The 12,891-nt window shown below is 49.7% G+C and overlaps 1 protein-coding gene across 1 annotated transcript; it reads right to left on the bottom strand.

The window, feature by feature from the left end:
- Positions 1-2,154: 2,154 nt before the first annotated feature.
- On the bottom strand, positions 2,155-8,616 carry PLA2G3 (phospholipase A2 group III). The gene is made up of 4 exons (XM_075568909.1): positions 7,757-8,616; positions 5,916-6,048; positions 4,444-4,578; positions 2,155-4,221 (listed from the first exon to the last, which is right to left on the bottom strand). Exons 1-4 carry the CDS (start codon positions 7,914-7,916, stop codon positions 2,490-2,492), a joined length of 2,160 nt encoding a protein of 719 aa, XP_075425024.1. The 5' UTR covers positions 7,917-8,616; the 3' UTR covers positions 2,155-2,489.
- Between the last annotated feature and the right edge of the window lie 4,275 nt (positions 8,617-12,891).

Genomic DNA, 12,891 nt, shown 5'->3' with positions numbered 1-12,891 from the left:
TACCACAGAATAACTAATCTAATATAAAGAAAAAAGACTTGGATTCTAAGTCAAAATAGAAAAAGGAAATGATTTTAATAACGAGCAATAAGACACACTAACATTAAAAACATAAACACACTGCAGGCAGCATAACAAAAAATAAAAAAGCTGTGCCTAGAAAAATAATGCATTTAATATCGCTGAAAGTAAAACCAAGAGCTTAAATGTATCAAATAATATACCCTCTCAAAAATATGAGGTGATACAAATGAGCTAAAGGATTACAACACCCCCTAAGGATCCTAGCTACAAATAATATAACTAAACCCAAAAGAAAAAGTAATTAAGTATATACAATGAATAAACTTATATACACAATAGTGAACATAAGAAAAATAATATATCTTAAACCAAGGGGGAGACACAGGGGAAAATAAGATGAAAAGTACTCAAACCCTGTGCAGCAATAATCAAAAATAATAAAAATATCAAAAAACATGAGTGCAAAACATTCCTGTGGATTCTGACAAAAAGGCAAAACACATGGCTATATAGGATGAAAAATAAAGCCAGTACTGGATGCTCAATCAAACCAGCGTTTGCCTACATCCCACAAAGGGGAAAGGACTCAGAGCAGCAGAGAAAGTGATACTCAGCTGTCCATCATAGTGTATGAGTCAGTCCAAAGGAGAGTAATTCCAACATAGATTGCAGTCTCATATCGTCCACAGGAGTTGCATCATGAAGCAAGGGTCACGCTGTAGAAATCATGTATACTGCCGTCAGTGAACACTATTATGGACAGCTGAGTATCACTTTCTCTGCTGCTCTGAGTCCTTTCCCCTTTGTGGGATGTAGGCAAACGCTGGTTTGATTGAGCATCCAGTACTGGCTTTATTTTTCATCCTATATAGCCATGTGTTTTGCCTTTTTGTCAGAATCCACAGGAATGTTTTGCACTCATGTTTTTTGATATTTTTATTATTTTTGATTATTGCTGCACAGGGTTTGAGTACTTTTCATCTTATTTTCCCCTGTGTCTCCCCCTTGGTTTAAGATATATTATTTTTTCTTATGTTCACTATTGTGTATATAAGTTTATTCATTGTATATACTTAATTATTTTTTCTTTTGGGTTTAGTTATATTATTTGTAGCTAGGATCCTTAGGGGGTGTTGTAATCCTTTAGCTCATTTGTATCAGCTCATATTTTTGAGAGGGTATATTATTTGATACATTTAAGCTCTTGGTTTTACTTTCAGCGATATTAAATGCATTATTTTTCTAGTCACAGCTTTTTTATTTTTGTTATGCTGCCTGCAGTGTGTTTATGTTTTTAATGTTAGTGTGTCTTATTGCTCGTTATTAAAATCATTTCCTTTTTCTATTTTGACTTAGAATCCAAGTCTTTTTTCTTTATATTAGATTAGTTATTCTGTGGTATATTTAGAGTGCTATTTTGGGGATTGTCTCAGTCTTTTTGTGTGTTATATTTATTTATTTCTCTTTCCCCCAGCACCACCAGTGTTTCCCTAGTTATTTAGTCACAGGCTATCCTGTTTAGAAATTGTTTTTTCTCGGGATTCTCTGTATTAATTTTTGGGTCTGGCTTAACCACTTATTTATATAGTGTGAGCAACTGCCTTTTTGTGTGTGTGTCATATATATATATATATATAATAAAGAAAGAAAAAGATGTTCAAGCTCCATAGCGTGATACCGTAGAGATAATTTAATCAATATAGAAAAATAATAAAAAAGGTCCCTTGGACATGCACTCACAAGAGATCAGATAAAAATCAGCATATATGAGATAAAGCGGTCTCTGGGTATGAAGGAGTGTCAGTGGGGGTCCATCCTCTGAAGATCTCCAGGGGATCCTCGCTGGCTGGAGGCACTGCACCATCAGGAGATACCAAGATCAAGGTAACCTGTCCCCCCCTGTTCCCTGTCCTGGCTCTCCCCACACCACCGCGGAGCCCTCAGCCCTCCTGTTGCCAGCAGGTTGCAGCACCCAGACAGCTTGAGGTAACCAAGAAGGAGAGTACCCCCATCTCACTTAGGGGGGGGGGCATGATAAAAGGGTTATATATATATATATATATATATATATATATATATATATATGTGTGTGTTTTATTTAATGCACAGACTTACACATGGACAAGTATACATATTCGAACATACTGTATTTACACACAAATATTACATATTTACATATTTTCATGCGTCTTGCTCACACACAGTGTGTATACCTATTTGTAGGCAGAATGTGTATATACAAATTTTCAGGAACCCTTTGTATATTTACGGGCACGCTATACCAATTTATATGTAAATATACCTGATTACACACACAATATACATGTGCAGGTCACGGATGTTATGTGTGTGACTCCCACTCTCTCATGATGCCCTGCATGTCTCACACCTTGCCCCGTATTGTTTAACCATCCACAGGCGCTCTGATTGGCTCAGATAATCCACACATTGAATTTTGGTTAATGTCACTGTGATGTATTAATCTCATCTTGGTTTTGAAGGGTTCTCCGGCTGTTTCTTTCAGCGAGTCTCACTCTCTGACTGTCTCTGTCAGTGAGATTCAATCTCCGGCTGTTTCTTTCAGCGAGTCTCACTCTCTGACTGTCTCTGTCAGTGAGATTCAATCTCCGGCTGTTTCTTTCAGCGAGTCTCACTCTCTGACTGTCTCTGTCAGTGAGATTCAATCTCCGGCTGTTTCTTTTTCTGAATCCCTGGCTATCTTTGTCTGAATCCCTGGCTGTCGCCTTCCCCGCGTCCCTGGCTGTCTCTTTCTTTGCATCCCTGGCTGTCGCCTTCCCCGCATCCCTGGCTGTCGCCTTCCCCGCATCCCTGGCTGTCGCCTTCCCCGCGTCCCTGGCTGTCGCCTTCCCCGCGTCCCTGGCTGTCGCCTTCCCCGCGTCCCTGGCTGTCTTCTTCTCTGAATCCCTGGATGTCTTCTCTGCGTCCCTGGCTGTCTCTTTCTCTGAGTCCCTGGCTGTCTCTTTCTCTGTGTCCCTGGCGGTCTCCTTCTCTGAATCCCTAGCTGTCTCTTTCTCCGAGTCCCTGGCTGTCTCCTCCGAGTCCCTGGCTGTCTCCTTCTCCGCGTCCCTGGCTGTCTCCTTCTCCGCGTCCCTGGCTGTCTCCTTCTCCGCGTCCCTGGCTGTCTCCTTCTCCGCGTCCCTGGCTGTCTCCTTCCCCGCATCCCTGGCTGTCGCCTTCCCCGCATCCCTGGCTGTCGCCTTCCCCGCGTCCCTGGCTGTCTTCTTCTCTGAATCCCTGGATGTCTTCTCTGCGTCCCTGGCTGTCTCTTTCTCTGAGTCCCTGGCTGTCTCTTTCTCTGTGTCCCTGGCGGTCTCCTTCTCTGAATCCCTAGCTGTCTCTTTCTCCGAGTCCCTGGCTGTCTCCTCCGAGTCCCTGGCTGTCTCCTTCTCCGCGTCCCTGGCTGTCTCCTTCTCCGCGTCCCTGGCTGTCTCCTTCTCCGCGTCCCTGGCTGTCTCCTTCTCCGCGTCCCTGGCTGTCTCCTTCTCCGCGTCCCTGGCTGTCTCCTTCTCCGCGTCCCTGGCTGTCTCCTCCGCATCCCTGGCTGTCTCCTTCGCGTCCCTGGCTGTCTCCTTCTCCACGTCTCTGGCTGTCTCCTTCTCCGCGTCTCTGGCTGTCTCCTCCGCGTCCCTGGCTGTCTCCTTCTCCGCATCCCTGGCTGTCTCCTCCGCGTCCCTGGCTTTCTCTTTCTCCGCGTCCCTGGCTGTCTCTTTCTCCACGTCCATGGCTGTCTCTTTCTCCGAATCCCTGGCTGTCTTTCCGAATCCCTGGCTGTCTATTGCTGATTTTCTTGGCCTTTCCTTCCGCTGCTTCTTCAGGAGCCTACGTCTTCTTTTGGTGCTGGCCGTTGGGTGCCAAGAGGGTCCCCAAGAAGGCAGTGAGGAGGGGGAAGGTGTGTGTATGCCCGTGTGCCTCCCCGGCGGGCGCAGTAAGGAGGGGGCAGGTGTATGTGTGCCTGTGTGTCTGCCCAGCTGGCGCAGTGAGGGGGCAGGTGTACGTGTGCCCCTGTGCCTCCCCAGCGGGCGCAGTGAGGAGGGGGCAGGTGTACGTGTGCCCCTGTGCCTCCCCAGCGGGCGCAGTGAGAAGGGGGCAGGTCTGCGTGTGCCCGGGGGGTGGGTATAATTGAAGTTGTCCTGCTTCTGCAGCTGGGCTTTCGGTACCAAATCATGTCTTTTACAGCTGAGGAGAAAAGATGGAAATACATCACAACCTAAAACACAACAACACAACACAACGGACAGGCCACACTCCGAGATAAGGGACACAGTCAAAGATACACAAATACACAGATGGGACAGACCACAAGATACTCACACGGCCAGGAGACAAAGATACAGGATAAACACACTGTACATGTGTATGTACACATGTACAGAGACTGAAACACACGGGCACACTCACCCTCCCCACCAGTGCCACTCTACACACTGCTCTTCCTCACTGAGACCGAAGCAGGGCATCTCCAGGATGTTAAAGTACATGACGCCAACCACTGTGGAGGCCGTGTCATTGAGCGCGTGGAGGCAGCTTCTGAACCTGAGGACAGACGGGCATCAGCTGGGCACAGAGAGACAGCAAGATATGAGCTGGGCACAGAGAGACAGCAAGATATGAGCTGGGCACAGAGAGACAGCAAGATATGAGCTGGGCACAGAGACAGCAAGATATGAGCTGGGCACAGAGAGACAGCAAGATATGAGCTGGGCACAGAGAGACAGCAAGATATGAGCTGGGCACAGAGAGACAGCAAGATATGAGCTGGGCACAGAGAGACAGCAAGATATGAGCTGGGCACAGAGAGACAGCAAGATATGAGCTGGGCACAGAGAGACAGCAAGATATGAGCTGGGCACAGAGAGACAGCAAGATATGAGCTGGGCACAGAGAGACAGCAAGATATGAGCTGGGCACAGAGAGACAGCAAGATATGAGCTGGGCACAGAGAGACAGCAAGATATGAGCTGGGCACAGAGAGACAGCAAGATATGAGCTGGGCACAGAGACAGCAAGATATGAGCTGGGCACAGAGAGACAGCAAGATATGAGCTGGGCACAGAGAGACAGCAAGATATGAGCTGGGCACAGAGAGACCGCAAGATATGAGCTGGGCACAGAGAGACCGCAAGATATGAGCTGGGCACAGAGAGACCGCAAGATATGAGCTGGGCACAGAGAGACCGCAAGATATGAGCTGGGCACAGAGAGACAGCAAGATATGAGCTGGGCACAGAGAGACAGCAAGATATGAGCTGGGCATAGAGAGACAGCAAGATATGAGCTGGGCACATAGACAGGCATGAGCTGGACATATAAATGGGCTGAACATAAAGAGACAGGCATGAGCTGGGCACAGAGATATGTATGTGACACAGTGTACGTGACACTTCTCGTCACAGTCGCAGCAGTGTGACACTGTATGTGACAGTGTACGTGACACTCGCCCCTCGTCACAGTCGCAGTGTGACACTGTATGTGACAGTGTACGTGACACTCGTCACAGTCGCAGTGTGACACTGTATGTGACAGTGTACGTGACACTCGTCACAGTCGCAGTGTGACACTGTATGTGACAGTGTACGTGACACTCGCCCCTCGTCACAGTCGCAGTGTGACACTGTATGTGACACAGGGTACGTGATACTCGCCTCGTCACAGTGTGACACTGTATGTGTACGTGACACTCACCTTTGGTCACAGTCGCAGTGTGACACAGTGTAAGTGACACTCACCTCTGGTCACAGTCGCAGTGTGACACAGTGTAAGTGACACTCACCTCTGGTCACAGTCGCAGTGTGACACAGTGTAAATGACACTCACCTCTGGTCACAGTCGCAGTGTGACACTATATGTGACACAGTGTAAGTGACACTCACCTCTGGTCACAGTCGCAGTGTGACACTGTGTGCAGTCGGTAATTCCGGATCCCGTACTGGAATCCGAGCGTCAGGAGTCGGTGAGAGCAATGATCATGTTCTCTGCAGCAAAGATCCGCCCCATGAAATACACCTAACCGCAGAGAGAGCGACAGCGTGTGAGTGTGAGCGACAGCGTGTGAGTGTGAGCGACAGCGTGTGAGTGTGAGCGACAGCGTGTGAGCGACAGCGTGTGAGTGTGAGCGACAGCGTGTGAGTGTGAGTGACAGCGTGTGAGTGTGAGCGACAGCGTGTGAGTGTGAGCGACAGCGTGTGAGTGTGAGCGACAGCGTGAGAGTGTGAGCGACAGCGTAACGACAGTGTGAGAGTGAGCGACAGAGAGAGTGTGAGCGACAGAGAGTGTGAGCGACAGAGAGAGTGTGAGCGACAGCGTGAGAGTGTGAGCGACAGCGTGAGAGTGTGAGCGACAGCGTGAGAGAGAGCGACAGCGTAAGCGACAGCGTAAGCGATAGCGTGAGAGTGTGAGCGACAGCGTGAGAGTGTGAGCGACAGCGTGAGAGTGTGAGCGACAGCGTGAGAGTGTGAGCGACAGCGTGAGAGTGTGAGCGACAGCGTGAGAGTGTGAGCGACAGCGTGAGAGTGTGAGCGACAGCGTGAGAGTGTGAGCGACAGCGTGAGAGTGTGAGCGACAGTGTGAGCGACAGAATGTGTGTGCGTGCAAGAGAATGTGTATGCAAGAGTGTGTGTGCCTGAGAGACTGTGTATGCAAGAGTGTGTGTGAGCTTGAACATATGTGTGAGCTTGAACATGTGTGTGCGTGTAAGAGAATGTGTGTGTGAGCTTGAACATGTGTGTGCGTGCCAGAGAATGCGTGTGAGAAAATATGCATGTGTGCACACGAGAGAATGCGTGAGAGAGAACGTGTGTATATGTATGGGGATGTGTTTGCGTGTGCGAAATTGTACACAATACGTGTGTAAGAGAATGTATAGGTATGAGAAAATGTTTGTGAATGTCTGTCATTGTATCTGTGTGGTATTGTGTATCACTGTGTATGTGTAATTGCGTCCTATTGTGTGTGTCAATCTATGTGTGTCTACCTATGTTATTGTGGGTGTCACTGTATCTCATTGTGTGTGTCAATGTTTGAGTGTCGCTGTATCAGTGTCACCGTGGGTGGCACTGTGTGTGTATTACCCTGGGTGGGTGTCACTGAGTGTGTGTGTCAATGTGTGAGTGTCACTGTATCTGTATCACCGTGGGTGTCACTGTGTGTGTGTCACCCTATGTGGGTGTTACTGTGTGTGTGTTAATGTGTGTGTCACTGTGTGTGTGTATCACCGTGGGTGGGTGTCACTGTGTGTGTATCACCGTGGGTGGGTGTCACTGTGTGTGTGTCACTGTGTGTGTGTATCACCGTGGGTGGGTGTCACTGTGTGTGTGTGTCACCGTGGGTGGGTGTCACTGTGTGTGTGTGTCACCGTGGGTAGGTGTCACTGTGTGTGTGTGTCACTGTGTGTGTGTATCACCGTGGGTGGGTGTCACTGTGTGTGTGTGTGTGTCACTGTGTGTGTGTGTGTGTGTGTGTCACCGTGGGTGGGTGTCACTGTGTGTGGGTGTCACTGTGTGTGTGTGTCACCGGGGGTGGGTGTCACTGTGTGTGTATCACTGTGTGTGTGTGTCACTGTGTGTGTGTGTCACTGTGTGTGTGTCACTGTGTGTGTGTCACTGTGTGTGTGTGTGTGTCACTGTGTGTGTGTGTGTCACTGTGTGTGTGTGTCAGTGTGTGTGTGTGTCACTGTGTTTGTCACTGTGGGTGGGTGTCACTGCGTTTTCCTCACCTAGGTTGGTATAGTTCTCCGCAGAGTTCCCCGCTCCGCACCACAGGGTCCCTGGCATAGTCCAGCCCCTCCTGTGCCTGGCGTGGGACCCCTCCCCACTCACCATGCCTAAGCCAAGGAGGAGCAGCCCCCCCACCAGCACCCGGACTCCCCGTGCCATCCTCCCAATCTCGTGGGACCAGGGGCGACTGTGTCACTCTATCAGGTGACCGTCACTGAGAAAGGCAAACCCACAGGAGACATGCAGAGCAGGTCAGACGCGCGGAGCTATCTCGCAAAACGCGCAGAGCTCTCTCTCAAAACGCGCGGAGCTCTCTCTCAAAACGCGCGGAGCTCTCTCTCAAAACGCGCGGAGCTATCAAAACGCGCGGAGCTCTCTCTCAAAATATGCGGAGCTATCTCTCAAAATGTGCGGAGCTATCTCTCAAAATGTGCGGAGCTATCTCTCAAAATGTGCGGAGCTATCTCTCAAAATGTGCGGAGCTATCTTTGAAAACGAGCGGAGCTATCTCTCAAAACGCGCGGAGCTCTCACATGTCAGATCCGAGTAGAAATGGGAAGCCTATCTTTATGATTGAGACCGGCAGCAGTGCACATGCCTGTTTTATAGCAGTCAGAGGGATGAGGTGATGTGTGTCACACCCCCGGTCACAGTGTCACACCCACATGGTGCCACACTTACCCTGGGCATTCACAACTGCCTGGCAAATTTAACCCTCCAGCTGACAGTTCCCAGGGGACCTTCTCTCTGTATATATAAATATGTATAAATGTATGTGTGTATTTTCATATGTTGCTCTATCTATATCTATATATCAATCGATATGTATATATGAAAACCTAAGTAATCATAGTCTCAGCACTGGACACAAAAATAAGTTGTAGTAAAGGACAACAAATCAATAAAGCTTGAAGTACAGGGGACTTGTCGGGCTGTGTATACACACAGAGCAGGGGTTTGCTACCTTTTTTTGGTTAAGGAACCCTATATTATATTGTGATATTCTGAGGAACCCCAACCCTCTCTAATAGCGCGCCTGAGATCAGATGCATTGTAAGGAACCCCAACCCTCTCTAATAGCGCGTCTGAGATCAGATGCATTGTAAGGAACCCCAACCCTCTCTAATAGCGCGTCTGAGATCAGAAGCATTGTAAGGAACCCCAACCGTCTCTAATAGTGCGTCTGAGATCAGATGCATTGTAAGGAACCCCAACCCTCTCTAATAGCGCGTCTGAGATCAGATGCATTGTAAGGAACCCCAACCCTCTCTAATAGCGCGCCTGATATCAGATGCATAGTAAGGAACCCCAACCCTCTCTAATAGCGTGTCTGCGATCAGATGCATTGTAAGGAACCCCAACCCTCTCTAATAGCGCGTCTGAGATCAGATACATTGTAAGGAACCCCAACCTTCTCTAATAGTGCGTCTGAGATCAGATGCATTGTAAGGAACCCCAACCCTCTCTAATAGCGCGTCTGAGATCAGATGCATTGTAAGGAACCCCAACCCTCTCTAATAGCGCGCCTGATATCAGATGCATTGTAAGGAACCCCAACCCTCTCTAATAGCGTGTCTGCGATCAGATGCATTGTAAGGAACCCCAACCCTCTCTAATAGCGCATCTGAGATCCAATGCATTGTAAGGAACCCCAAACCTCTCTAATAGCGCGTCTGAGATCCGATGCATTGTAAGGAACCCCAACCCTCTCTAATAGCGCGTCTGAGATCCGATGCATTGTGAGGAACCCCAACCCTCTCTAATAGCGTGTCTGAGATCCGATGCATTGTGAGGAACCCCAACCCTCTCTAATAGCGTGTCTGAGATCCGATGCATTGTGAGGAACCCCAACCCTCTCTAATAGCGCGTCTGAGATCCGATGCATTGTGAGGAACCCCAACCCTCTCTAATAGCGCGTCTGAGATCCGATGCTCTGTATTTATCCTCTTCAGATTTTAACATTTGTCTTTTTTCTGTTTGTGTGGTGTAAGTAAGGTAGATGTGGTACCTTAAAGTCTTGCTAATGGGTAAAAAGCTTTCAGGACCACTACAGTACCTTCAGGTAAATGTTTACAAGAGAAGCATTATATTATATAATCTGCGTACCCATCCTACTAAGATGCAAACATAGTGTGTATATGTATATATATATATATATTTCAAAGCAAGTATAAACCAACCTCACACTGATAATACCCATTAAGGTTGAAACATGTCTGTGAGTGGTTTAAACTTGCTTTGTTAGTCCCATGCTGTGTTTAAAAGCTGTGTGAACAACGATGCGTCAGCTTAAATGGGCTCCATGTGAATGCATATTCCAGGCAAAAGGTGACACATTGTCTGCTCATTTGCATGTCATTTCCCAGAATCCCTTGCTGCAGTGGGAGCACGGTATGCTAGCTGATAATGGTGAAAGGCGGGGGTGCAGACCTGTCTAAGACATGTGAATGTGCTCACAAGTGATATTCTTTATTGGCTATATGCTAACGGTGGAGGTTTTCTGTCGCCTTTTTCACCCACCATAACTTAATTTTTATATATATATATATATATATATATATATATAGTGGAGGTGTGGTGGGCTTTGTCAATCAGCCACACCACCTACAGCAGGCGGGGGGGGGGGGGCTGAGGGGGGGGGAGTGAGGCAGGACCCCATTGATGTAAAGATACTGTACAGGGAATTTATATAGCATAATGAAACACGAGCCCTTTATGTCCGCTGCGTTCTGCACTCGATGTTTCAAAAACAAGGAAGTAGGAATGTGGCCTCCATATGAATCTCGGCGAGGCCAAAGTGATGTTCAACACACAGGTCAACTCTATAAAGATCACAATAAATGGAACCGAACTAGAAGAAGTGGAAGACTATGTCTACCTTGGCCGGCGTGTGACAATGGATGGAGCCTTCCGAATGAAAACAATAGGAGAATGAAGACGGGATGGAGGCATTTGGCAGAAACAAGACACTCTTTCATGGGAACCTTCCACGGTGCCTCAAGAGGAAAGTGTAGGACCCGTGTATCCGGCCCGCGCTCACGTACGGATGGGAAACTTGTGACCATAAATGTGAAGATAATCCAGAAGCTTCAGACAACGCAAAGTAGTATGGAGAGATGCATGCTGGGTATTACCCATAGAGACAGGGAAAAAGAATGAATGGGGTTGGAAGAAAAGTAATTTAAAACAGGGTGAAGAAATAAAAATGGCGGTGGGGTGGACATACGGTATCAAAAGAGGAAATAACCAATGGTGGACAAAAATGGTACTCGAAGGGCACCACAAGTAAGATGGGAGGATCAAATTAGAAAAATGTGTTGGAGCAACGTGGAGAAGAGAGGCAGAAACCGCAGTCAGGGCCGCCAACAAGGGGGGGGGGGGAGAGCAGGGACAAGTGCCCCGGAGGATGTGGGCGGCCGGCGCTGGAAGTTGGGCCCTCTGGTTGCCGCAGCACCGGCTCTCCCCTGGTGCTCTGCCGGCCTCTTCCTACGCCGTCCCCTCTCTCCCGCTGTGTATATATTTACACATTTGATCTTGTATCTGACCCTTGTACTCTGTCGGAATTACCTGTGTTTATTTACACACACACACGTCTCTTCTCGTGGGAAGGGGAGCCCAGCGCACCCTCTGCCCCCAGACACGCAGACACACACCGCATGGAAAGTCCAGGGTTCGTAGTGACATGACTCCTTATGACGGGGCACCTCCTGTCACCTGAGATGTCACAAAGGTCACCTCCCCCTAACGAGGGCCAGAAATGAGATTACCCGTCATGTACCCACTTCCTAATGAGGCATTTAGCCTGGTTGCCGGGTAACATGACACTCTGTTCGGTTACCTTAAGAAACTTATGCTAAGCAGGGGAACCTGGTTCAATTCCCGGGGTCGGCTCCTTGTGACTTTGGGCAAGTCACTTTATCTCCCTGTGCCTCAGGCACCAAAACGATAGATTGTAAGCTCTACGGGGCAGGGACTGTGTCTGCAAAATGTCTCTGTAAAGCGCTATGTAAAACTAGCAGCGCTATACAAGAACATGCTATTATTATTATTATCTACCTATTAAACTTGACGCCTTCTGCAATGTCAGAGGTTTAATTGAATTTTAAATTCAAATAAGGGTGGAATTTTCCGGTAGTGAAAGAGTTAAACGTGCAGGGCAAACGTTGGCTAATTAGATTTAGGGGAAACTGTTATATGTGACGATCTTGTCTCCGGAATGGGACATATGTTAAGGGGCATTATGGCCCGACCAAGTCTCCGGCGGAGATCTAACGCAGAGAGGCCTCCACCGCAGCCACCGGAGATCCAACGCAGAGGGGCCTCCACCGCAGCCGCCGGAGATCCAACGCAGAGAGGCCTCCACCGCAGCCGCCGGAGATCCAACGCAGAGGGGCCTCCACCGCAGCCGCCGGAGATCCAACGCAGAGAGGCCTCCACCGCAGCCACCGGAGATCCAACGCAGAGGGGCCTCCACCGCAGCCGCCGGAGATCCAACGCAGAGAGGCCTCCACCGCAGCCGCCGGAGTTCTTATGCAGAGAGGCCTCCACCTCAGCCGCCGGAGATCCAACGCAGAGAGGCCTCCACCGCAGCCACCGGAGATCCAACGCAGAGGGGCCTCCACCGCAGCCGCCGGAGATCCAACGCAGAGAGGCCTCCACCGCAGCCGCCGGAGTTCTAATGCAGAGAGGCCTCCACCTCAGCCGCCGGAGATCCAACGCAGAGAGGCCTCCACCGCAGCCGCCGGAGTTCCAACACAGAGAGGCCTCCACCGCAGCCACCGGAGATCCAACGCAGAGAGGCCTCCACCGCAGCCGCCGGGGTTCCAACGCAGAGAGGCCTCCACCGCAGCCGCCGGAGATCCAACGCAGAGAGGCCTCCACCGCAGCCGCCGGAGATCCAACGCAGAGGGGCCTCCACCGCAGCCGCCGGAGATCCAACGCAGAGAGGCCTCCACCGCAGCCGCCGGAGTTCTAATGCAGAGAGGCCTCCACCTCAGCCGCCGGAGATCCAACGCAGAGAGGCCTCCACCGCAGCCGCCGGGGTTCCAACGCAGAGAGGCCTCCACCGCAGCCGCCGGAGATCCAACGCAGAGAGGGGCCTCCACCGCAGCCGCCGGGGTTCCAACGCAGAGAG

The sequence above is a fragment of the Ascaphus truei genome, chromosome 13 (assembly GCF_040206685.1).
Source record: "Ascaphus truei isolate aAscTru1 chromosome 13, aAscTru1.hap1, whole genome shotgun sequence".
In the NCBI taxonomy this organism is placed as follows: domain Eukaryota; kingdom Metazoa; phylum Chordata; class Amphibia; order Anura; family Ascaphidae; genus Ascaphus; species Ascaphus truei.
Note: the sequence above shows the minus strand (reverse complement) of the source record. Positions and strands in the feature narration are given on the sequence as shown.